The sequence below is a fragment of the Anticarsia gemmatalis genome, chromosome 23, assembly GCF_050436995.1.
Source record: "Anticarsia gemmatalis isolate Benzon Research Colony breed Stoneville strain chromosome 23, ilAntGemm2 primary, whole genome shotgun sequence".
Taxonomy (NCBI): domain Eukaryota; kingdom Metazoa; phylum Arthropoda; class Insecta; order Lepidoptera; family Erebidae; genus Anticarsia; species Anticarsia gemmatalis.
The window spans coordinates 2,014,228-2,040,608 of record NC_134767.1 but is presented as its reverse complement, the minus strand read 5'-3'; the positions used below and the strand labels follow the sequence as shown (position 1 = coordinate 2,040,608).

Genomic DNA, 26,381 nt, shown 5'->3' with positions numbered 1-26,381 from the left:
TAAAACTTTAGCTTATGGCAGCAAAAGTACATAAGTTACAATATTTTAACCCTTTGACCGCCACGGTCGGCTATACACTTCAAATCAGAACCAGTGGCGATCAAAGGGGTAAATATCACGCCGCTATATCCTAAGGTGTATACAGAGGGGTAGGAAATACACCCACGTTTCACCATCTACAATGTTAGTCCCATGTAAGAATGCGAGTCTATTGCCATTTAACCGGCATATTAGCAAACTCCGGCCTTATATTAAGAAATATTCTAAACTAAATTGATAAAGAGTAGGACTTTTGCCCGGAAATCGAACATGAGATCGCAATCCGCACGCGGATACACTATCGACCACGCTATAGAGGCCAAACTAAGCAGAGCTTGTACTATGGTAACCAAATAACTGATAAACATACTTATATACTTCTAAATACATACTTATATAGATAATTCACAACCAGGCTTAGCACAAATACTCGTGTTCATCACACAAAGATTTGTCCCGGGTGGGATTCGAAGTAAATTTTTATTTTTCCCAGCTTCCAGACTAGTGAAGCTATTAATTAACTAATATCTTAACATATAAAAAACTCCAATATCGCCATAAAAAGATCAAACGTTTATCCAAACTGAAACGACCAATCACACGATCAATACCCGTACAGTGTGGGCAATCATATAGTGTAATTGAAGTTTGCGGTCTGTCGCTCAAATGGACGGAACCATCAAATATGTATAGCTTCGTGTAGTATGTTCATTCCTAGTATATAAATGAGGATTAATATTGAGGATGTGATGGACGTATTTACATGTGAAAGCTTTTAGGGTTCTTATGAGAAATAAATGCAATATTAGCAGCCAGTTTTATTATTGACTGCCTCCGTGGAGATCGTGGGTTCGATTCTCACACGGAACAATTATCTGTGGATCGCACAAATTATTGTAAATTATTTGTGGATCGTACAAATAATTGTGCTTTGTGTACGTTGTTTGTTCTTAAAGGTATGAAAAGTCCCCAATACGTACTTAGCCAGCGTGGTGGGCTAAAGGCCTAACACCTCTCTCATTCCGGGAGGAGACCCTTGCCCAACAGTGGAACATTATTGGGGTAATTTTCTTTCGTCATTTATATTATTATTATAAATAACAAAAAAGAGACATCTAAAATGTGTAATCAACATTGCCAATAATATTTTAAATAGAAAATTAATCTAGTGGGTTCGATTCCCACACTATATTCATATCCATAAACAGTTTTCGGGTCTGGTTGTACTTTGTGTCCGTTGTTTGTATGTTTGTTCCCGCGACAAGAGCAATTAGTGCGGGAGTTGTCCCTTAAAGCAAAATAGTAAAAAATATGCAGTAATATAATAATATGAATGTGAGGAGAAGCTCTTGGCTTAGTTAACAACAGCCGCGCGGTTCGATCTCTAAGGTTTAGCTACGCTTACCGAGGTTGAGCTGGATGGGTATCGACAATCTTATACGTATCAAGTTCCTCCGGGTTTCGGAAGGCAAGTTAAATTGTGGGTCCCGGCTGTCATTTACGAAGATCTTTGACAGTCTTTATCAGTAGTCAGAAGATTGAAAGTCTGACAATCAGTCTTACCGAAGGGTGGTGTTATAACCCAAGTAACTGGGTTGTGGAGGTCAGATAGGCAGTTGCTCCATGTAAAATACTGATATTCAGCTGCATCCGGTGAGACTGGAAGCCGACTCAAACATAGTTTGGAAGAAGGGCTAATAGCTAATGATGAGTAATGTGTAGTGTTAATTAACTATTACGTACTCTATCTATTCGTCACCTAACCCCAGTCAATTGCCACTAAGTGTTCATTTCAACACAACTATACCTAGTGAGACAACAATCGGAGAGCGCTCCTTTGACGCAGGCTACTATCTAATGGGATCTTAATTGGTGAATGTTTCTGATATTTAGTACTTATGTTGATGACATATTGTGTGTTTGACGTTATGGACAATTGATTTGATTGATTGACTTGATTTTTGACAACTTCCGCACTTAAAATTGCTCTTGTGTCGCGGGGGCTTTACAAACACACAAACCACGGACACAAAGCACAACCAGACCCGAAACAATTGTTTGTGAATCGCACAAATAATTGTTCCGTGTGGAAATCGAACCCACGACCTCCCGACGCAATGGTAGGCGTAGGCGAAGTGTGGCGACTTAAACCATTGTGCCACGTAGGCAGTCGATGGTCATGATTTAAATTAAAAAATAGGAGTTTAGTAACGTGCCCGGTATATAGCAATTGGCTCGTCCCCTATTACATGGGACTAATTTTGTTAATAACGAAACGTGGGTTTATTATATAAACCTTCACCTTCGAGTATACCGACCACTACTACTATTAAGAATTCTCTAAACAAATTTGAATAGATGATTAGCACCTTGCCCGACCCGGAAATCAAACTCGAGACCACGTTATCAGTTGTCTTATACACTATTAACTATATTACGGAGTACGTTATTCAATTGCTTTTAAACTCTAATACTAGTTACTATACTTTCATAAACATTCATCCGCCCCAATTTACGGTAGTTTCTTAATTAAATTCGTCCTAGCATCTAAATCTGTACCTAGCTATAAGCTAACATGTATGTAATTATCGCCTCTACTGCAGTCAACTCAAATCTCTCTGATTGATTAGCAGAAGACGCATTTGCTACCAATTAATCGTGTCTCTGTATTTACACTTGGGGACAAAATATTCACCTCCAGACTAGAGCATTCATGAGAATTTCTTCAACTATAGTAAAATCGTCGTCGTTAAATACAAATGGGAGAGTGAGATGTCTCAAACATATCCTGAAATGGCAATACCTGCTACTTAAGAAACCTAAAAAATATGAAACAAATCGAAATAATAGAAAAAAGTAGGACACGGGAGTAATTAATATCACAATTTATTTTCCATTTTCCTTAAAATAAATGCCTCGAAACTGTTTTTTTTTTATCTTAAAAGTATTCACCTGCTAGCATTTTCATGACCTGGTCCATCAGTTTAATTTTTAATTTCAATTTGTAGGAAATCATTACTATCTTTATTTTATCATTTCATTCAATCGACAACAATTATAACGAGATCGAAAGCGCTCACCAACAAATTACATTTAAATTTCATCCAATTCTCGGTCATTATTCTCACCGCAAGTGTACACACAGTTTCCTCGCTTTAATCAACGCTTTTACGGCCAATTCTGAATATCGCCATATTGGCACCGTTGCCTAGCAACGTATATCAACGATCGTACGACACTGAGGCACAAATTCATGTAAATCAGGCACTTACTGACACTAAATGGCTATTAATACCGCTCCTCTCTGGCCCTTCGGACGATAATTGGTGTATTTACCCTAGCATCGTTTAATATTATGTGTTTAAGTAGACACTAGACGTTTTAGTGCATTTTTAAGTGATATTGCTAGGAAATTGGTGATGAAAATTAAAATGGTTGTTTAGTTAGCAGTTTCAACTGCTACTTTTGAAATTGGTAGTGCTGTTGTTACGAAATAATGCTAAAAAAGTTTAAAGCGAATGATGTTAGGTGTATTTTTTTCACTTTACGCTCTAATTATGTTTAACTGCGGAACTAATTCGTTTGAGAGTTCTTTTTACAAATTTACGGGCCAAAGACACATTCTAATAAATTAATGTCCTACTAATGTTAAGACGGATTTTTGAAGAGTAAAGTATATTAGTAGTTAAAAATTTAATATTTTATTTATTTTGTTTCAGGTCTGGACCGAAGAAAAAGACTTTCAGACATCAGGGTAGTCATAACTCAGCACTTCACTGAAAGAACAGTTACGCCTGGTGGTGATGTAAGTTGATTATTTATAGAAAAAAGGTAGGTAGGAGGTATTATAACTCATTATAAACCTCAAGCATATGTATATTATCTTTGGATAATATTCTCTCCACAGACGAAATAGTGAAAGGAACCTTTACAAGTGGTGTAAAAAAGAAAAAAAATGAATTAAAAAAAAATAGTTATGCTAGATTTTGATTTTGAAGCGACATGTTAAAGCAGACGAATATATTTTGAGAATTAATTGCATAATTTGTAACGGAAGGTCTTTGAAAAGAGTTTTTTCTTTCCTCAGATTAGCATGCAGTGCGCAGCGACGGGGGACAGACCACCACAGTTCGTATGGGAAAGAGATGGCATCGTTGTATCCAGTAATACTGACCCGAGGTAAATAAGAAACTAATGCTTAGGCACAATAACTGTTTCAATGACTATGAGTATAATTAATAAAACCAATTTGTTAAATTATATTGATCAACTAAAGTGTCATAGAAAACAATGGTAAAAAAAGGAACTCATTTATATTTTGACTACTTTAATATTAAATTAATGAATAAATTAATTTCATAGTGGTTTACCAGTAAATCAATACTATATAAACAGGTAGAACCACAGACAGACTTACACATTTATAATATTAGTGTAGGTGATGTTATATCAGGAATCTTTTCTATACATTTGCCATTATTTCACAATAAAATTTAGGGACTTAAATGGCACACTGGCATAAATGTTTAGCTCTCCCTAAGGGCCGATAAATATTTATTTTGACATTTAACCTTACACGCCGAGAAATTATTTTCGTTCATTATGAAAAGAAAATCTTCACAATGTAATTTGTTGGTTAGTATGTTTTTAGACAATTTAATGATAACCGAATGGTTTAACAATTCACCTTCCTTACAGCCGACGTTTTCGACTCAAAGCAATCCACAAAAATGTATATGTGTATTTGAATCAATATTAACATGTTCTAATAGCCAAAAAAAAAGAAAGACTCTTTAAGACAGGATTTAATTCAAAGATCTGAACCCGCATTTACATTTTAATCCACGATTTCTGAGTACATTTAGCGGTAGTTTATCTATTCAATAGCGTTAAAAAACCGGGCATAAGTTATTTTTGACCGGGTCCGTCAGTCTGTCAGTCTGTCTACAGGCTGTATCTCATAAACTATGATAGCTAAAAAGCTGATCTGAGCTCAATATTAATTTTCTATTATAGATGATGATACAGAACCGGAGTACGACTCGCACTTGGCCGTTTTTTTAACTCCACTCTTTATAACATTACAGATACGCATTAGGTCAAGTGATGACATCAGATAACGCAGTGGTCACACAACTAAACATCACCAGGGTAAGAGTGGAAGATGGTGGACTGTATTCTTGCACAGCGAGAGAAGGGGATCATATAGCCGTACATGAGAATAGATTGGATGTTTATGGTAAGTTCTAGTGGAATACCTATCTTATTTACCACAGTGAATGTTATTTTTACCATTGCATTATAATATGGTTCTTGTGAAATAATGAGTTAAGCATTCAAATGCTTAACTTAACAGATGCTTGGATGTGTAACGTACAATATACGAATTAAATTAACCTTCTATGAAGCATTTTTTTATTTATTGGTTTTGAGTTTTCAGTGCAGTGCTTCTCGAGCGATAGCACAAAATATTGATTTGTTTTTTGTGTTTGTCTTCATTTTAAATTAACCTCAAACGACAGGATATATTATTATGTACCAAGTAATATTACGCCCAAATGTGTAAAAAATAACCTTCTTTTTTCATTACAGGTCCACCGTACATACGAGCGCTACCACCAGTGAAGGTGCAAAGCGGAGAATCAGTCAACTTAAGGTGTCCTTTCTACGGATATCCGATCAGGTAACAAATCTTTATTATTACATTAACTGTGACAGTGAAAAGAGCTGACAAGAACTTCCAGGCCATTGCTTTGTAGAACAAATACTTAGTACCAAATTATAACAAACGCTGCTCCGTCTGCTGCTTATGAATTCTCGGGTTTGATTACCGGGTCTTTCGTATTTTCTAGTTTTAAAAAAATATGTTCAGTAATAGCCCGGAGTTTGATGCGGTATCCGGTAAATGACAATAAGCTCGCACCCTTTTACACGGGGCTAACATTGCTAACCCTACATAAACTTTCAAACGTAACAGACGTAATATTATATATGTATGTACAAAAATTTCCAAATCTTTCTTAATTTCTTCCAGCAAAATCGACTGGGAATACAAAGGCAAGCTGTTAACATCAAACGCAATCTTCCAATCCCGGTACAAACGCAACCAGAAACGGAAAACCAGACGCAACGCTCCCAGCGTCAACATAAACGGAATTTTATCCATCCCAGAAATATCCAAGGAATCAAATGGAGCTGTTTACACTTGTATAGTGACTAGTCCTTCTGGAGAAATGGCTAGACGTGCCTTTGAAATCCAGGTTATAGAAGCACCTGTTCTAGATGATCTACTGCTTGGAAGTAATCTTCAGGAGGGACAGATTGTAAATATCTATTGTAATGTCCGAACTGGGGATTTGCCGATACATTTTGAGTGGTTGAAGGATGGGAAAAGGATTCCTAGTGGTTTAAAAGTGAGTATAGATTTGAACATTAAATTCGCTGCATGATTTAATTTTGATTTCTGCGCAAGTAACCGCTTGGAATGTGACAATGAATAAGTCTTTAGATCTTGAGGCTGACTCGCTGGGCTGGTGCTCGAGCACTGAGTCTTCTTCTTATCGTATGGTTAGTGGTCAACCTAGTGTCAAAGTTGTTCAAGCCGCCCGAGAGGCCTTTGACGTGGCTTAACGACTGTTATCTTAGTAGACAACAACCGGGACCGACTTTTAACGTGCCCTCCGAAGCACGGAGACGTCCAGTTCAAATACCAGAATGCGGTCACCAATCTCTGGAATAACCGCGCCAATGATTGCTTCACCCACAGATCGTTTACCGACCGGTGAGCGCAACTGGCTATGGGCGCCTCGACTGAGTAATCCTAGTTTTAAACATGAAGTAAAGAAGATTTAACAATTTTGTAGTATGTACTCAAGCGATTATCTCAATATGATTGGAATAACTATGGAATACGATAGAGCAGTCAAATCAATCCTAATAACAATTATACATAGTCGAACTTTGTTAATACAACAGCAATGTAAAAGACAATTACTTTATACAATTTGTAATAATATTCATTTATGTTTCAGGTTGTAGAAAGGAACTCAGAACTTTTCAGTGCCTTAGTAATCAAGAAGGTTTCATTAGAACATTGTGGCACTTACACATGCGTTGCGTCAAACCACGTCACTAAAGTGAATCGATCTACTGAACTGTATATCAAAGGTAAACTCTATTTCCCTGATTTTCATAAGTCTAAAAGTATGCTTTTATCATTTATAAGGTGGCTATAGTATCTTCTTTGTGCGTTTATTAAACATATAATATTAGGTCGGGGATTTTTTTTTTTGCATTATAGTATGTATGAATTTGTAATAAAATCTTTTCTCTGCACAAAAAAGTTCGATATTTGGGTACCTCACGAGCTAACTGAAAGAAACCTAATGAACCGTGCACTCATTTGTGATTCTTGAAGTCAAAGAGATTTTACTACAAGTTCATACATACTATAATGCAAAGACCATATAACTTTTCCCCGACCTAACATTAAGACCATATAACTTAAAAAAATATATAGATCTAGCTCAATTTACCAATTATGTGCTACAAGGAAAATAATTCAAATAAACATCTGCGATCGCCTGCCATATAAAAATAGCATGTTTGCAATAAAAATACTTCGATATCCTTATTCACAGGTTCTATTCTACAAAATAATATATATTCTGTTCTAGTTGCTCCAAAATGGTTAGAAGAACCCAGTAACTCATCGCTACTGCTAGGTAGAAGAGGAACAGTGTCGTGTAGTGCGAGTGGATATCCTCAACCACAAGTACATTGGATGAAGAAAGATGGTAAGAGAACAAGCACATGGTTAATATTATTATGATAGCTAAAAAGAAATACGCGCCACAAAATTATGTGGGTTTGAATCATAGCAACGAGCATAAGATAAAGAAAAAACAAGTAGGCAAGCGTAACAACGCCAGCCAGATTCTTATTTCTTATTCTTAATCCTGTCTGATTTTATTTCTGTCTGCCGTATTTGTCGACTGGTTGCTATATTTTGATCTTCAGACGCATAAAGTTAAATGGTACGTACGTTTAGTGGTGATAACCATTTTTTCTGAACAATCACCAAATTTTATCCAACTGCGAGAAGAAAAAGAAATCCAATCAATTTTATACTGCCAGAAAGTATAGTAAAATATTATTATTTCCCCAGCTCTCCTCGGCACATGGCAACCCGTCCTAGAGCTAGCTGGTGGTGGAATATTGAGCCTTCCTAACGGCACCCTGGTTATTGAGGAGGTGTCTCTCACTGATGAAGGCTTGTACTCCTGCAACGTTGAGAACGGAGTGGGGCAGCCGCTGAGCAAGACTGTGTGGATGAGTGTTAATAGTGAGTATTGAAGTGAAAGGGTTTGTAAGTAACATAGCTTCGAGCTTTATGCAGCATGTAAATATCAGAGAAAGCCAATAACTAAGATCTCAAGGTTCTTCTTTAACTCACTGATGGCTATGCCGGTTTTGAAAGATATAAAACTATACGCAGAAATTATTAAAAATAATTTCTAAACTTATTTAATAGTGCAAGACTACCAGAGCTCCAGCAATCGTTTCATTTCTATTTTGACTAAAACAGCCTAAGAGACGTTCAGTAAGCACAATCATATTCTCGTCAATTCTGAAGTCATTACCGACTATCATCTAGTTGTACGACCAAAAATTGCTCTATAGTGGATTTATAAAGCTTAGTTTCAAATCTGCTTTCGTAAAACCATATGAAGTTACAATCTATTTTTTTTTTCTTTTATCTTCCAGAACCAGTGCACTTCGAGGCATCATCATCAAATGTAACGTCACGACTAGGACACCCCGTCACATTGGAATGTAGGCCGCTAGGAGACGATCCAATCAGAGTGACGTGGACACATGATGGAAGTATGCTGGATTTTACTAATCAAAGGTGAGATGAAAATATTAATTTATGATACAGAATATAATTTTAAAAAATGCGCCATAAAACTCCGCATCGCAGTCTACCGGGAATACAAGTAGGAAGAAAAAGGAAATACAGTGTTCGAGGGGACAGCTGGGAATATACTAAACGTTCCCAGATGTTGGCAGCATTATCACATTATATAGCAATACGTTTTTTATGTGCCAGTAATTGCCAACATTCGGATCACTTTTGATCATTTTAAATGACACTATTTTCTTTCCAGAGCCAAAATATCTGAAAGTAAAACAGCACTGGGAGTGGTGAGCTCTATCAGTCTTCAGTACTCGGAGACGGGAGATGCAGGGGTTTATCAGTGTAGAGCCAGCAATCCTTATGGAGCTGCAAGTTTTAATGTACACCTTACGATATTAGGTAAGTGGGTTCTGAAAGCATTAAGGATATAAAAACTACAAGTTTATTATAATGTAACGGGTCTTAAACGCAATTGAAAATCGATCGAAACGTCGGCTCAACATAATAATATAAAGTAACCTTTACTTTTCAATCAAGTTTAAGACCCGTTACATTATAATATTATGTGTACAAGTTCGAGTTTAGTCGAGAGTTTTAAATCGTTAGGATCACAAGAAGTGCCTGTTAAATAACTGCAAATATTTTCCTGGTATTGACGTATACACAAAATGTTGGGTCGGTGTTGTGGACAGGCGTTTAAGATGTAATTATACAAATTTGAGGTCTTATAAACCCGTAACCTTTCCCTCAATAGTATTTTGAAGTCATCTGACAGTCATTAAAACTGTCAGTCGTTTGAAACACTGAGAAAATATTAAGCCAGACACACAAGTCACTTTGAAATAGCCTACATTTTATCGTATTAAAATTATTTCAGCCTTTCTACCGTGCTCACTGCTGTACTTCAAAAATTAGCTAGCTTATTATTATCATCATCAAAACTATCATTAAGTGCCTCTCATACATTCCTATTCTATTTCCTTTTCAGAACCACCTACTCCACCTTCAGACCTTCGCATAGAGACAGTCAGATCCCGTACAGCATTAGTCTCCTGGCGAGATACTCTCCGAGCTCATGCCAGACATTACACGTTGCAGTATTCACATTTACATTACAATGATGCTGTGTGGGAACATGCTACTTCTATGAATGTTAGTAGGTGAGTATGAAGAGTATACTGATTGTATCTTGACGGGGGCAATGAAAGGTTCTTTTAAAAAGTGAGGCTTGAGGCGCCCATATCCAGTTGCGCTCACCGGCCGGTATCAGTGCGTTAAGCAAACCTTGGCGCGGTGTTGTTCCATAGATGGGTGGCCGCATAGTGGTATTAGAACTGTGCGTCTCCGTGCTTCAGAAGACACGGTAAAAGTCAGACCAGGTGGTTTTCAATTAGAAAAAAGTCGTTAAGCCATGTCAAGGGCTTTCGGGCGGCTTGAACATCTTTGACACTAGGTTGACCACTAAACTACGATGAATGTTTTTTTTTTGTTTAGGCAGTAAATACCAATTACTATAAATTGTAGTAGGTGTAAATAATGCAGTACTCTAATACAAAAAAGAAGGCATAGAATTTGATATGAATACCAAACAGTATGAGATAAGTTCTTTATCGAATGGACCTAGAATTTTAGGTATGATTGCTAAAATAAACATTTTTGTGATCAAATTATTCCTTAAATTATATTTTCAGGTCTTGTCTATAAAATATTTACTTTTAAAGTAAAAGTAGCTTTTACTTTAACGAGCAAAAATCTCTGAATAACTATTAAAGTCCCATAATTAACGCCTGATTCGACACAAAAATACGCATCAATACATTTTTCCTCCTCAAACAAAAACGGACCTGCTTACTCATACAAATCTAACGATACTGATAAAACTCGTTTCCAGAAAAGACCAAGATCTTCGCCAGACGGTGGAACTACAGAACCTTCGGCCATCAACAGCTTACGCCGTGAGAGTGGCCACAGGAAACCAGGTCGGAGTTAGTTTGTACACCGCGCCTGTACATTTTACAACACATGAGGAAGGTATGTACAAATGTGTGCTATTTTGAAAATGTCATATGTGTTAAGTACTTGTAATGGGTGATGTGCCGTTTTGGATATTTAATGTTCAAGTTGTTGTTAAAATTGTGTTTTAGAGTTTATGGTCTTTGAATTCCGAGGTTATTTAGCGCAAGATTACAGGTTCAATTTCATCCTCAGTAGCCCGCAGTTTGGTAACGTATACTTATAATTAAAGATATTTTGATCCCTGAAACGAGGCATGGTGTAACGTAAATATGTATTTCATATATTTCTGTCTACAAAAGCCGTGACGATGTTGATGGGAAACCTATTAAGCTCAATCTGACAAAGAAATTATTATTAATCAAAGACATATCAGACATAAAATTTAAATAAATTAACAACGAATGTGAACAAGGATTCCAATTCTCAAAACTCGTTTAAATATAGCTTTTTTTATTTTGGGAAAACCCCAAAGGATACCTGTTTCGATTGCTTTTGATGAGCAACATATTTCTTGAAAACAAATTCTCATGGTGATTCATGCAATAAAACTGTTTAATATCGTGACGTAACATCACTTCATGTTTCTTAACCTTTATTTTCTACTGGCTGACATGCGCAACTTCGCTTGCATCACATAATAGGGAATGGGTCATAATTTTCCCCGTTTTTTGGTATATTCTCCGCTGCTAGTGGTCGTAGCGTAATGTTATATAGCCTATAATCTTCCTCAATTAATAAGCTATCCAACAGTAAAATAATTTCGCACCAGTAGTTCCTTAGATTAGCGCGTTCAACCAAACAAACAAACTCTATTTATTTCCTTGCAGCTCCATCATCAGCTCCTATCAACGTACAAGTGGAACAGACAGAGAATCCTGGAGAACTATACATTACCTGGTCTCCTCCTTTAAAAGACACACACAATGGGGTCATTATTGGCTACCATCTGAAAGCCACGGCCCAAAACGTTGGAAGCAGTAAGTAACGCCATCTAGAATTTAGTTATTGAACTAGTGAGTACAGCGACATCTGTTGAATAACTATGGAACTAATTTCGCTTAGTACTAAGTCTTGATGAAAAGTTGTTGTTTTTATATTTGAGATGGCTTTGTAATATCAAAATATGATGAATTTTCATTTTCTTATAAAATGATTCAATGTGTTTCAGTTTCAGATGAAGCTGATACAAGGACGGTGAAGGTTTCCCAGTTATCTGGCAAACAGGAGACGTTATTGAGCGGCCTTATGAAGAATACTAGGTAAAGAAGCACTACGTATCAAAAATAATAGCTAATTATTATCATTCACTTAAATACCTATGTTGTACATAAAGTATTATGGCATAAGTACCGCATTGGGAAGCACATCTAGTAGTCGTTTGTTAATGGTTTTGAGCTGTATGAATAGAATCAATGAAAATATTGTTTCACATATGTATTTCAGATATTCTGTTTCTGTGTCGGCGTTCACGAATGCTGGTTCGGGACCATTTTCGTTACCTGTCTTTCAGGACACAAGAGAAGGAGGTATGTTAGACTAATAATTTCGAAATTAAAGTAATATTCCTTTCACAGATGCGTTCCCTTCACTAATTAGTTTTGTTTGATTGAAGTCTGGTATTGTTTCGACTGATCGATTCCCTTTCCATAAATAATAATTAATCTATTTGTTTCGTATACATACATTTAAAAGTTACAAAATACACTGTACAATAAAGTTCAAGATTTGACTTTATTCTGCCGTGAAACTCAAATTTGAAAAGGCATATTATCTCCCATTACAATCACATAAAATAATAAATTGTGTACTTTAAAAAAAATTGTGATTTCAATAATTATTATTAGATAATTTTTCATGAGTTGTTCTCCGCAGCTCCTGAACAAGCGCCTTCATCAGTAGAATGTACAGCTGTGTCCTCAACGTCGTTAAGAGTCGGGTGGCAGCCGATAGGCATGCCTGGACAAGGCAGCTCGCTGGTCGGATATACCGTGTTATATGCTACTGATGGTACGTACTGTGATTGATGTATTCTTGTTCGTTGTTTGTAAAAAATCCAGCGAAACAAATACATCTTATACGTATTATATCTGAGCTTATTTAAAAAAAAAAACGTTAAAACTCTACTCGTTTGCCTTACCATTCTATTACCAGGAGATTAACGCAATAAAGAGTATTACCAAACAGAAAATATATTACATGAACATGGAAAACTGAAAGACAGATATTTTAAACTGGTATAGATACTAACCAATACCAATAAAACAAAACAAATCAGAATTTGTGTAAACTAATCAGCAGTTTTCCTTGATTAGTGAAAGAAATACATCTTTGTCTATCTGTTTTTTTCAGAAGCAGCATGGCAAAACCAAACATCACTCCACACGGAGCTGTACCTCCAAGGATTACTAAAATTCACGAACTACACAGTTAAAGTGGCTGGTTTCTCTAACTTCGGCGCTGGACCCTACTCATATCCTATTGTATGTGCCACGTTACAAGACGGTGAGTATTTAAGGTTAAGAAAAAAACATGTCAATTACTTTGTACAAAAGCTTAAAAACCGACAAATAGGTTAGTTTTGTGAAATTTTGAATGTCTTTCTCCAATTTCGTTGTCTCTCCGATGAGGTATTTATTAGGGGTTTTATTTGTTACGAAAACTAAACGTGCAAATGATTAAATATAAATTTGATACGGTGCAAAATCCACCAGCGCTGACCTGAAGACTTTTATTGTCGACTTTATTAGTATTACTAGAAAGTATAAATATGGCGTTACGCGCACTTTCTTAACAACCTGACTCTTCGAAAATCACTCCATGCGCAACTTATGTGACTATAAAATATGTTTCCAGTACCTGGTCCACCTGCAGACATCAAAGTCCTTGTCCTGACGTCATCATCCCTGCTTATTAGTTGGAAGAGACCAGTACATCCAAATGGAGAACTACTCCATTACACTGTGTATGTGAAGCCTACATCCAGGTTAGTTCTTAAAAATAATATAACACATAATAGTTATATCGTAAGCCTACTATAATTTGAAGGTAGACAGAAATCAAAACTGCAAACTGATACAATTCTCTCAAATTATTTTGATACAAATTCAACAATAGCCTTAGATAAGTAATAACTGTAACTACCAGATTTATTTTGATTGCTTGAAAGCTGCTATTCATAATTTGTTTATAATTATTTAGTTTACTATGATGATCCAGCAATGCTACTCAGTCTCCGAGCTCATTCATGCAACGAAATTTTATAAAAATCCCAGGACTGAAGATTTTATGCAATCCTATCGACACACTCAGAAAAGAGAAATTAGCCATAGGATCATAAATTGAAATCACCCGATTTATGTTTTCAATTGCGTTTAAACGCATATAAAAAACAGTTTGAAAAGATAAACTACCGCTTAATGTACCTCAGAAACCGGGCAATAAAGATAACAGAGTGAAAAGATAAAATTCCACTAAATGTACCTCAGAAACCATGCATTAGCTCTTTTCCTGCTAAATTCTAAGCAACTCCAACAAATACAGCATTCCAATTACCACAGCAATGGTCCACCACAGACGTACCGCGTGGACTCTGAAGGTCGGACTACAGCCGAGGTCAAAGACCTGGTTTCTGGGAGGACTTATGAAGCCTGGGTAACTGCTAGTACCAGCGCGGGAGAAGGCAGTGCTACTAGAAGAGTGTCACATACTCCTACTCATAGAGGTGAGGAAAGAAGAATTGTTTCTTGTTGATAGATTTTTTCTTCTGTATTTTTTGCTTGTATTGTCTTTTTCTCGGTGGTAGTGTACGACTACTGACCGTGAGGCCTTGGGTTCGATTCTCGAGTCGGGCAAAGTGCTTTTGGTGTTGTATTATTTTTATATCATTATTCTCCATAGGTTCCATAGGTTTAAGGCCATAGGTTTTATGACATTCGACTATAGTTGGTAATGGCTGAATCCAGGTTAATGAAGTAAGTCTCTACTTACTTCTTCGGATATAACAGGCGTAATTATATTGAATAATTTTGTTGACCCTTTAAAAAATCTAGACTTTTGTTTGATTAAGACAGAATCTCGCGTGCCGTGAAACTTAGCTAAGTAATTGCTATCCGACCTTTCATACAAACATACACTATATTATATAAGTATTTCATATAAGTATTTTATATAAGTTTCGATCTTTTTATTGTCTGTTTGCAATTTTTATGTATACTATACCTGTTGAGTTACCTGTAAATAAATAAATAAATAAATAAATACACATATAATATCAATCACGCCTTTTTCCCATAGAGGTAAGCAGAGACTAAAGAACGCCACTTGCTACGATCCTTACAAACTTCCCTTCCGATCGTTCAATTCATACCTTAACTTAACTTACGCGTGCCGTGAAATTCAGTAGGCATGATTTGTTGCAAACTGAATGAACAAAAACCATACATTCTACCTAAATTTTATTCAAGATAAGCCTTTTGCGTATACCATACGTCATCAATGACGTCATACGCGCGTATACGTTCAAAATATTATCGTTCAAGAGGAGGATATCCTCTTAAATTACTATATTTAGACCGTCTTATTAATTTAAATGTTACGAATAGGTTTACCTTTTATGTATAAAGGGAAATAATATGTATAGGCATCTTGCATTTTACAGTAGTGTTCTATGGTTTAGTGTATTAACTATAAAATTTCATACATACATATTTTCGTGCCTATTATACGCGAAAGTGTAGGGAAAAGTGTATGAAATACACCCACGGACATGGACATCAACAATGTCAGACCTCCTTCTACTTATCGTATGGTTAGTGGTCAACTTAGTATCAAAGTTGTTCAAGCTGACCGAGGGCCTTTGACATAAAAACCTGTCCTAGTAGATAACAACCGGGACCGCCTTTTACTTTACTTGACCGTGCCCTCCGAAGCACGAAGACGCCCAGTTCAAATATGCAGTCACCCGTCTATGGAGTGACCGCGCCAAGGGTTGCTTAACCCACAGATCGTTTACCGACCGGTGAGCGCAACTGGTTATGGGCACCTCAGATCTATGTAACAAGAGTCGAACTTATTACCATTTACCGGGCACGTTACCATACTTCAGTAGTTTTAGCGACTTAACGATTTTAAACTCTCGAGACTATTACACTTAATATTAAAATGAAACGGGTCTTAAACGCGATTGAAAATTTGAGGGTGAAATACCTTATTCGATCACCCGACGTAGCGACTTTCAAGAGTGTTAGCATTAGATCTAAATAAATGGTTTTATTTCATATTTACATAATCTAACGCAAAAGTGGCATTTGTATTGCCTCTGTGGCCTTGTCGGCATTGTATCCAACTATTGATCATAAGGGTTTGATCACCGGGTCGGGCAAAATGGGCACTATTGGTATTTTTTAATTATTTAAGAAGATTTTTTGATAGTGGCCTCAAGCTTGACAATGATCCCGGTAAAGGGTGTATCCTCGTCCCCTATTACATGGGACTAACATAATCATTGGTTATGTCGAAACGCTTTCTGATAGACAAAAACAGGTCAAAATCAAAACAGGCATAGTATTATGTTGTGTATATACATATGAATATAATTTTATAACATTGACCTATATTTTTTAATATCTAATTTGTTTTACAATCACTCCAGTTTCCAATATAATATAAGTAATTATATTCCATAAAAGTTTCCTCCTAGTAACAATTAATGCGGTCCTGATAACCGCTCGGACGTATATGTAATATGACGTAATTTTAAGGTGTGTTATATACGTTTAATAAATTAAATAAAGGTATTATTATATTTAATTAGAACATCCGGTATCCAAGACGTATTTCAAGATTTATATTAGAATTCTTCTACATAGCAACATCGAAGGTGTTTAATTATATATAGCGCAGATGCTCGCCATTCTTTACTTTAAAATAATAAATGTAATGTTTCATTCCTGCGAACTTATCGCGTATCTCAGTTGACAACTAGTGTACGTCAAATTGATGATCACTATTCAGTACATTGATGCTTTGACATAACGTGTTAATTACTATAAACTAAGGAAGAAAGCAAAGCACAGTGTACTGACTTTCAAATAGTTGTCAACTGAAATACGTGATAGCTCCCTGAGTGTAATCTATTGTGTATTTAATATAAATTAGTTGAGTCATTAATGCCTGGTTTCTGAGGTACATTTAACGGTAGTTTATCTATTCAATAGCGTTTTTTCTTATATGAGTTTTTACGCTATTGCATAGATAAACTGCCGTTAAATGTACCACAGAAACTTTAACTTAAACTTAGACGGCTGAATAAAAAATAGGCAGACTGACCAAATAAATTTTTTTGATTTAACTGAATTTATATTATTATATCTTCGTAAATCTTGTTTCTATCATCCCCAGTGGTAGCAGGCGTAGCGTCTCTTGGAGGAACAGTCTCCGTCGGTGTGGGCAGCTCCTTGCTGCTGGTGTGTCAGTGTGTGGGAGTACCACCACCTCGCACCGTGTGGTACCACAAACACAACATCATCACACACCATCCCAGGTTCACGAGGAACCATGATGACAGTCTACTAATTAATAGTAAGTTGATATATTTAATAATGCTCACATGTCTATATTGTATACCAAAAATGCGTAGTCTCAACGCAGTGTTGTGGTTTCGCCCTTAACTGTTATTAAAATAAAGATTAATTTTTTAGATGATTGAATTTTATGTCTTTTGATAATAGAAAATGACTGGAAATTCATATCGAAAATGGTAGTTTGTTGAACATATTGCAATCTTTTAAGATTGTATCAAAAATTCTTGCAGCATCAATTTCTTTGATGGATATTTACCGTAAATGTACAGAGAAATTACTTCGAAAAGTCATTGTTGTATTGTCTACAATGCGTAGCGTAAAATGCGTGACAAGCAAATACTTATACTATTCGGCTTTCACTGCTTCTTTTAACTTGCCACAACGACTACTGTAATCTACCTAAAATGTTTAATATTTTCATTCAATATAAAATACAATATAGTATTGTATACTTACCTAATTTGGAAAAACCTTTCATTCAAATTTCCTGTTTCGCAACGTAAAGGTTGTAAAGTTATCAATGTTTTATAATTTAACTATTTTATTTAATTTCTGTTTCCCATTTAGTACAAAAACCGCAAAACTATGGGAATTTTAAATTTATAATCATAGACACCCATGATTTATTGAGTTATCGTCGATAACTACTCATGATAATACACCATTAATAATGGTCTACCGCAATTTTATTGTGAAGGGACTATCTCATTTTCAATGCTACTAATATGAAGAAAATGTTGTGATTAAAATCTTTGAAAACACCGTATGGTTCTGTTACACTGCTAAAATACCTGTAATTTTCTCTTTTACAGACATAGACCAATCTTTAAGCGGCAACTACACCTGCCTAGCCAAGAATCTCTATGGATCAGATTCAGTAGAGTACACAGTCATAGTCCTGCCTTTACCTGAAGCACCGATACTGAGAGCTACGCCTTATAAAGACTCGATCCTGGTCGAGTGGGAGCAGCCTTATTACTCGATCAGTAATAGGAGTGCTAGTCAGAAGATAAGTAAGTAGTGTTAGCCATGTAGTTCTAGCCATTGTTACTGTTATGAACTTTGATTTACTTAAGCAAACGCTGATTCTGCGCCTGACCTTCCTCCAGTCATGTAAGATAACCATTCCATTGGGTAACTAGAGTGAGGGAAAGGAGGTATACCCGTATATTGTGCCCACACTTGCACACTATAAAGTGTATCCTGCCCTGATTAGTTTAAATGAAACTGACCGCCATAACCAAAAAGCGAAGAGTAATTTATTCATTCGATTCGAAGATTTATGCCTACTATACATATTTCGTCACGTGCTCTTTTACTATAACTGCAATTTTCAGGCTACAGCCTAACCTGGAAGGAAGCCAACAGTCCGTGGAGAGAAGCCTGGCCGACCAACAAATTGCCCAACTTATCAGGCGTACAGAAACATGCGCTAACAGGACTCAAGTGTGGGACCAAGTATTCTTTAAGAATAACTGCTACTAATAAGGTTGGGACATCACAACCGGCGTATTTGGATGTCAGCACTTTAGGAGGAGGTGAGTTAAAACAGACATAATTTATACTTATACTTGAAAGTCATTGTTTAAAGTTTTAGTACATATATAAGTTTCCTTCTTTCTAAATAAAGGCTTCCCACAAAAACAAGCCGACACGCCTAGTACATTACAGTCATGATATTGAGTCAATTTTCTAATATTTTCAATTTATTAATTTTTGGTAAATACCTCTTTATTTTGTTCGTGCTGCAACAAAGGTTGATTATGTTTTAAAATCGACGTTTTTCAATCAAACCCAATGTTCAGAGAGGCTCACCTGACTAATATTTAAAAAAAAAAACATGTTTTGTTAAACTACACCTTAGTTAACCTTAAATCTACACCATGTAAATAAAGCCCAGCATTATTTACTTCCAGTCCCAATCCCACCATCAACCAACGAGTGGCTCTGGAGCAACTCCTCACACATCTACGTACAGCTCGCAGGGTGGGAGCATGGAGGATGTGCGCTCAGAGCTCTGGAGGTAGAATACAGGCAACTTGGAGCTAGGTCCTGGACGAGGGCTCATAATAATATGGTAACTATCAACTCTATGTAAATAAATTTAACCCAGAATTGTCATTCTGCTGGGCAAGAGTCTCATCCCGGAATCTCATCTCATCAGGGAAGGGTTTGGACTTTATTCCTTGGATTTATAACTTACGTCATATGAATAACTATTATTGAGTTTGTAGTGCATATCAATGCAGAGGTCTCGGCTTAAAATCCCGGGTTTTGTAAAAAAACATTTATGAGTTTTTCTTTCAAGGAGTTTTAGACAGTTAACTGGAAGGATCTATTCATTTCAGCCACGCCGCGGCTTGGGGAGCTTGTAATCGTTCGTAACAAATAATTAATAATTAAACCCATCAGTCTACCGCTAGGCAAGGATAGCTTACTGGATTGAAGAAGGCTTAAGACCTATATTCCACCACGTTGTCCAAACGTGGGTTGGGGACTCTCATTACACTGGATTTAAATTAATTTGTTCCTCCACAGCCATACACAGACCTATCATGGAATCTACAAAGTCTATACCAGACTAAGATCCCAACGTACGCCATAGCTGATCTCTCACCAGGGACTTGGTACCAGGTGAGAGTAACGGCCACAAACGAAGCTGGTGGTGTCACTACTACTTATAACTACGCTACCAAGAATGAGGATGGAAGTAAGTAATTGGTTTAAAATTTTATGCCCCTTTTAAAACTTCCGGTTTACTATCAGATAGCTAATCTGTTGAATTAGATCGTGGATTTCATACATTTGCTGTCACTTTATTCGGCAGATAGGTCATCTGTTTCTTCATTCTGTTTATTCACAAGCTTTTGAAATTACTCTTAAGTACAGTTTTGTCATTAAAATTTGAACTTTGCGTGTCCAGCGAATCATTTAGCTGACAACCTTGCAAAAGGCAGTCTAAAATTGACCTCAGACCTTCAAACCGTCTCCGATACAGCGTGTTCCAGAATTCAACGACAAGCCGAAACGGGGTGATATCATTGATTGAAACCGTCATGCGAAAAATAAATAAATAATCTGTCCCATGCAGTTTCAAATTAATGAGCATTTAAGAAAAACCTAGAAATTTGGTCAAAATGCAGTTTTTTTTTGTATAACAAGAAATTGATGTGCAATCTTCAACTCTCATTAAAATCGGTTAACAGTTCAGCTGCGAAATCGTAACAGATAGACGTATAGACTTTTGTTTTTATGATGTAAAGTAAAAATGACATCATGTATAACAATTAAAATTATTAAGTTTGTGTCATATCGAGAGTGATCTCATCACTTCGTATATGAAACAATTTACTATAATTTGTGTCAACACTCAATTATTGTGTTCGTGATTCATTGTAACTGACTAGCTGTCTTATTTGAAAGTATATCGTTAAAGTGCCCGGTAAATGGCAAAAGGCCCGCCCCCTATTACATGGGACTGACATAGTTTAAAAGGTGTAGCTGTATTTTATTCAACTCTGCCTTCACCTTCGGATATAACAGCCGTGATATTATGTATGTATGAAGTATCAATGACCACTTTATTTTTGATTCAATTTTTTTTTTGACCTGGCCATTTTTGGTCAAGACAGAAACAAATAAAAAAAAGTTAACGGTCGACTTACTCAACTTCATTAGAATCGACTTCAAAATTGATTCAATAAAATAGGATTCGAACTAATGTTAAATTTTAATAGTGTTTTCAAATGATTGAAAGCAATATACTGAATGAATTGTTTTAATGTAACCATTGTTTTGATCACACACCAGTCTGGAATTTTAAAATATATCATTAACTTGAATTCGACTCGATCGCATCAGAATTCGATTTTTTCAAAAGTAAGCCGGCAGATTTACGACAAATTTTAAGCTTATTATTTTACCCATTATAATAATATTATTTTACTTTCAGCTGAAATTGGACCACCATCAGAGCTCTTCGATTTGAACATGTTAGTTATAGTTTGTAGTTCAATACTACTCACTATATGCTTGTTAAGCTGCATTTATATACTCGTCAAAAGACAAAGGTAAGTGTACCTTCTCAATTATTTTTATAGTTTTTAAGCCATGTCATAAGCATTTGGGCGGCTTGAACAACTTTAACACTAGGTTGGCCTACTAACCATACAAATTCAATAGTGCGTTTTCTTGAGTTCACCCGTTTCACAGCAAAAAAATATTATTTGACTGCCTCTTAGGCGTAGTATGTAGTTTATCCGACTGGTGAATACGAGGTCCCGGGTCGGGCAAAGTCTAATTAGAATAGTCTTATTCAAATCTAATATATAAAATTCTCGCGTCCCAGTTTTCGTTGCCATACTTCTCCGAAACGGCTTGACCGATTCTCATGAAATTTTGTGTGCATATTAAGAAGGTCTGAGAATCGGCCAACATCTATTTTTCATTACCCTGAGTGACACTATTATTTTTTTATTTATTTGGCAAAACAACGTTTGCCGGGTCAGCTAGTTTAAATATAATATTAATATTATATTGAAATATTTGTAACGAGCCTGGTTAAAATGCAATAGGCTCGCCCCCTATTACATGAGACTTATATTATTTGGAAAGGGGGTGGAAGTGGCAGTATTACATCAGCTCACCCTACGGTGTACCTACCTTCGGGTATAACAGGTCATATAGTATATTTAGAAATTATCCAACTTTAATTGTTTTATTATCGATTTGTTTTTCTTATGTACTTTTTACCCTGTTTGCAGTCAGGCAACCTAAATAACGTTACATCTGACATCATCATTACAATATTCATTGCGAAATCACGTATGAACTCAGCAATTGTTATGTTCGTTAACTTTGATTAAAGCATTGTTTAGTATCTTTCTAGTTTTCCTGTTTGATCATCGCAGAAATTGTGACGGCGTAAAATATGCTTATAAAATATTAGTCATAATGTATCAAATCAAATCAAATCATTTATTCATTTAGGTCAAGTGCTGACATTTATGATAGTCAATGATACAGAGAGCCAATTTACCGCCAGTTCGGAAGGTAGGGCCAATGAGAAGAGCTGGCAAGAAACTCCTGGCCACTCTCTTTAATTGCCAAATGGTTTTAACAATATTTTTATTAGGTATACATAATTGATAATGTAGGGAGCTGCTACCAACACTACCAAACAGACATAGGTAGTAATGTAATGTCCGACAACTTAGTAGAAAGCATATGTATCTATTTACTGCCTCTGGGGCAAGGTCGTGTATCCGACTGCTGATCGTGAGGTCTCCTGTTCGAGTCCTGGATCGGAAAAAGAACGATGCAATGCGATGTATATTATTAAAATATTTCTCAATTGTAACCCAAAATGAAGTAACGTGTCCAGTATATCATGGCAATAGGCTCGTCCCGTCTTAGCTAAGACTTAGTAAGTGAAATGTGGATGTGTTTTATATTTTTTTATTCGTGCCTACACTTTAGGGTTTAAAAGGCGTGATATTATGTGCGAAATTACAAAATCAAAGAAAATGTGATGTTATTACTTTTTATACTGTGAATTAGGAAACCGGATTTAAGTAGAAAAAAGAAACTTATTGTATACCGAATTATTTAATATCATGTTTGTCTATTTTTTGTTTTTAAGACCTTGAGTAACAAAAAACCAAAAAATCTACAACACGCCACCTAGTGTAGCAGAAACGAACTAACTTGTATTCAGAAAATCTTGTTTGGTGGGAAGTTCCCAACGACAACAATAGGGGCCTATGATTCATTTCTATGCCACGCGTCAGAACAATTATAGTTATCAGGTGTTGTTACTCGAGGAGCTCGTGGCTTAGTTAACGATAGCCGCGCGGATCGATCACCGAGGATAAGCACGCTTGCCGAGGTTGTTCTGTGGATGGATCTTATACATATCATACATATATAGTAAAAGTTTGAAAGTCTGACAACCGGTCTTACCGAAGGGTATGGTGTTATAACCCAGGTAACGGGTTATAAGGGTTATGGAGGTCAGATAGGCAATCGCTTCATGTGAAACACTTATATTTAGCTGCATCTGGTGAGACTGGAAACCGACTCCAACATAGATTGAAAGAAAAGCTAGGCTGAACAGGTGTTATGACTATAATTATTATACTCGGGCCATTTCAAACGTGCGAACCAAATCATGTTATTCTATCGGAGTCTCTCGCTCGCACTTACACAGAGTTACAATTATTTCATACTTATTATTATGACGTAATTCGCACGTTTATCACGGCCTGATTATAATTGCTCACGAGATAAACACATGATTTTCTTAACGATATTTTCCTGTAACGGTAAACGCTAAGTCATCAGCTGTTAATTATTTCTAGTATACGTAACTTTTAATTGTAATGTGTTTACCTATTGTTTTAAAACCTTGACTTACTTGGAGAACAAATGCTTATTACCAACTTGGCTGCTTTTGTTGTATATATTATATTAATAGAAATCTACCGATTTCTGCGCCTATCAGAGACCCTGAATAAGCAAGTGTTTTACCTTAAGTCCTCTGTGACGGTTTGTCACAAATTTGGTACACAAAAATAGTACGAAAATAGGATTGTTCGAAGCAGTCAGCATCAAAAATATGTACGTATAGGAACATTTTTAATGATACTTTTTTATATGAAAATATAAACATAACATTTTTTTTGGGTTCACAAAACCAGACGAAGTAATTGTAAAATTACTTTACAGTTAGTATACAGTAGTATTCTGACTACTTTCATTGATGATAATGCTTTTGAATTTGTGATAGCAACATACTTCTGATGCTTATTTTAAAAAAGGTTTCTAAAAAATAAAGACGCCAAATTGAAACTCCCTAGAAAAACAGATCATGTATGCGATGTCTTGAAAGAAGGTCAGTTACGTAGTACTTGTAACCGGCAGTCTGGTATGAAGCAAAGAAACTTTGTAAGGATCGTAACAAGTTCTCTGATTTTTGCCAAGAAGACGTGATTTTATGTATGTAATTATGTGTTCTATAAAATTCGTTTCTTTCTTTACAGGACAGGTAATCTGACTGAGTACCGGGACTCAATCACAGTGGACAATAAGTCGGAAAGCGGTAACCTGACAGCTAACACGTCGCACACAAACCTCGCCAACGTGAAGGAGAACGCTATGAACGCACAGAACAGGATATATAGCGCGCCTATACATATGAGGAATAATAGTAAACATGGTAAGGAAAAAAAATATTTGTAGTAAAATTTTATTTGTAGGAAAATGAAAAAACAAAATCTTCGTAGGAATTTGTCCTAAATAAATCCTTAAGATAAAACAGAATCATTTTTTTTGTATAAGTCTTTTCTTCTTTCTTTCTTTTTTAAACCCATGCTGTTTTAAGTGGATCGGCCCATAAAGTTATTTCTTTGTTTTTTCAATGATAACTGAATTCTTGACGATAGCTAAAAACCCACATTCAACCTTTTACCGTAGAAAGCTTATGTGACCACTATAAGAAAAAAATCGCTCAATTGGTAAGTAATTAATAACTCAAGATATGGCGAGTGAGACAATGATAAAATATATTGTAATTTTTATTTATTACGTTAATTTCAGAATTATACGAGATAAGTCCATACGCGCAGTTTGCGGTGGGCTTCAGAACATTCGGGCATGTGGAGAACCAAGACATGCCCAGTCGATACGCTAAACATAGCAGAATTGATACAGGTAAAGCTCTAAACCATGATCACACGATGATGCATTTTACAGAAATACATCACTAATTTGGTTATGTTAGCAGTCCATGTTTTGTCTAAGAGCCCTGCCTCATTAGGACGCCATGGCGGCGTTGTTGGTTACGTATCCAAGCAGTTTATATTGAAATGTCACCTTGCCACTCCGTGGCCATGAAAGTTAGGTGACATAAATTTCAATATTAACTGCTTGGATACGTAGTCAGCGATGCCCCCATGGCGTCCTAGTGATGCAGGGCTCTAATGGTAAAGCAATTGCAGATATAAATATAAATGTAATAGAGTACAGTGCCACATTGTCATGCGTACTTTTTTGTAAGGTTAACTAACAAAACGCTATGATTGTAAAACTACTTTGAAGATAATTACACAGTACTTTTACTGTTATCATTGATAAAATAGATTTTTAAAATGTGTACATAATAAATCGTGTTCTTGAAAATGTACATTTCTAGACATTATTTCTTGTGGTTTTTGATTTCAGAAACAAGTTTCCAAGTGTGTTCAGAGTCTGAAGATAGTGACAGCATATCAAAATCTACACTAAAAAGTGTTCCTAGAAGTAAGTATATAATATATCCTCTCCTAGACATAATTTACGACGAAAGCTACTGTTTTTTCACACCCTTAATATAGGCCGAATCAATTTCAACCTTAATTCCGTGATCGTTACTCATTAACAACATTGTGTTCCCTAGTAGGTAATCTTACTCCATCAGAGCGTTTCATAGGTCATTGTCTGATAAGAACTTTTCACTTCCAGAAGTATGCAGAACGCCACACCATAGGTAACTATACAAAGAAGAGCTTTCGTTCTAAGTTCTAGTACCGTGGACCAGGTTACGACCACGAACAGTTTTGTAACTACAAAAGGACTTTTTATAACACTGCCTAACACACACTGCCTTAGAACTGAGTGTCTATCTTATGATATTAGTTGTGCCAAAAAGAAATTTTCAAGAAAATGACGATTTTTAATATTGTGACGAAAATTGATCAAGATGGAAAGTGTTTAAAATACATAGAAGTGGTATAACAATGCTATGTAACATGATATGTTATATAGTGTGTGAGGTTTGCTATACACAT

The 26,381-nt window shown here is 36.0% G+C and overlaps 1 protein-coding gene across 1 annotated transcript in view; it reads left to right on the top strand.

Annotated features, from left to right (window-relative positions):
- LOC142982972 (cell adhesion molecule Dscam1-like) overlaps positions 1 to 26,169 on the top strand; it is a 60,176-nt gene extending 34,007 nt beyond the window's left edge. Inside the window, exons 3-31 of the mRNA XM_076129727.1 lie at positions 3,759 to 3,844; positions 4,127 to 4,218; positions 5,127 to 5,278; positions 5,632 to 5,722; positions 6,074 to 6,452; positions 7,071 to 7,206; positions 7,716 to 7,835; positions 8,207 to 8,383; positions 8,806 to 8,950; positions 9,210 to 9,358; positions 9,948 to 10,119; positions 10,851 to 10,990; positions 11,803 to 11,952; positions 12,150 to 12,234; positions 12,419 to 12,501; positions 12,848 to 12,982; positions 13,325 to 13,477; positions 13,829 to 13,958; positions 14,533 to 14,696; positions 17,375 to 17,554; positions 18,369 to 18,569; positions 18,894 to 19,094; positions 19,473 to 19,633; positions 20,095 to 20,266; positions 21,509 to 21,626; positions 24,597 to 24,772; positions 25,153 to 25,266; positions 25,777 to 25,854; positions 26,056 to 26,169. Of these exons, the coding sequence (XP_075985842.1) occupies positions 3,759 to 3,844; positions 4,127 to 4,218; positions 5,127 to 5,278; positions 5,632 to 5,722; positions 6,074 to 6,452; positions 7,071 to 7,206; positions 7,716 to 7,835; positions 8,207 to 8,383; positions 8,806 to 8,950; positions 9,210 to 9,358; positions 9,948 to 10,119; positions 10,851 to 10,990; positions 11,803 to 11,952; positions 12,150 to 12,234; positions 12,419 to 12,501; positions 12,848 to 12,982; positions 13,325 to 13,477; positions 13,829 to 13,958; positions 14,533 to 14,696; positions 17,375 to 17,554; positions 18,369 to 18,569; positions 18,894 to 19,094; positions 19,473 to 19,633; positions 20,095 to 20,266; positions 21,509 to 21,626; positions 24,597 to 24,772; positions 25,153 to 25,266; positions 25,777 to 25,854; positions 26,056 to 26,084 (4,169 nt within the window). The 3' untranslated portion in view covers positions 26,085 to 26,169. The remainder of the gene's footprint in view (positions 1 to 3,758; positions 3,845 to 4,126; positions 4,219 to 5,126; positions 5,279 to 5,631; positions 5,723 to 6,073; positions 6,453 to 7,070; positions 7,207 to 7,715; positions 7,836 to 8,206; positions 8,384 to 8,805; positions 8,951 to 9,209; positions 9,359 to 9,947; positions 10,120 to 10,850; positions 10,991 to 11,802; positions 11,953 to 12,149; positions 12,235 to 12,418; positions 12,502 to 12,847; positions 12,983 to 13,324; positions 13,478 to 13,828; positions 13,959 to 14,532; positions 14,697 to 17,374; positions 17,555 to 18,368; positions 18,570 to 18,893; positions 19,095 to 19,472; positions 19,634 to 20,094; positions 20,267 to 21,508; positions 21,627 to 24,596; positions 24,773 to 25,152; positions 25,267 to 25,776; positions 25,855 to 26,055) is intronic.
- The last annotated feature ends 212 nt before the right edge of the window (positions 26,170 to 26,381 follow it).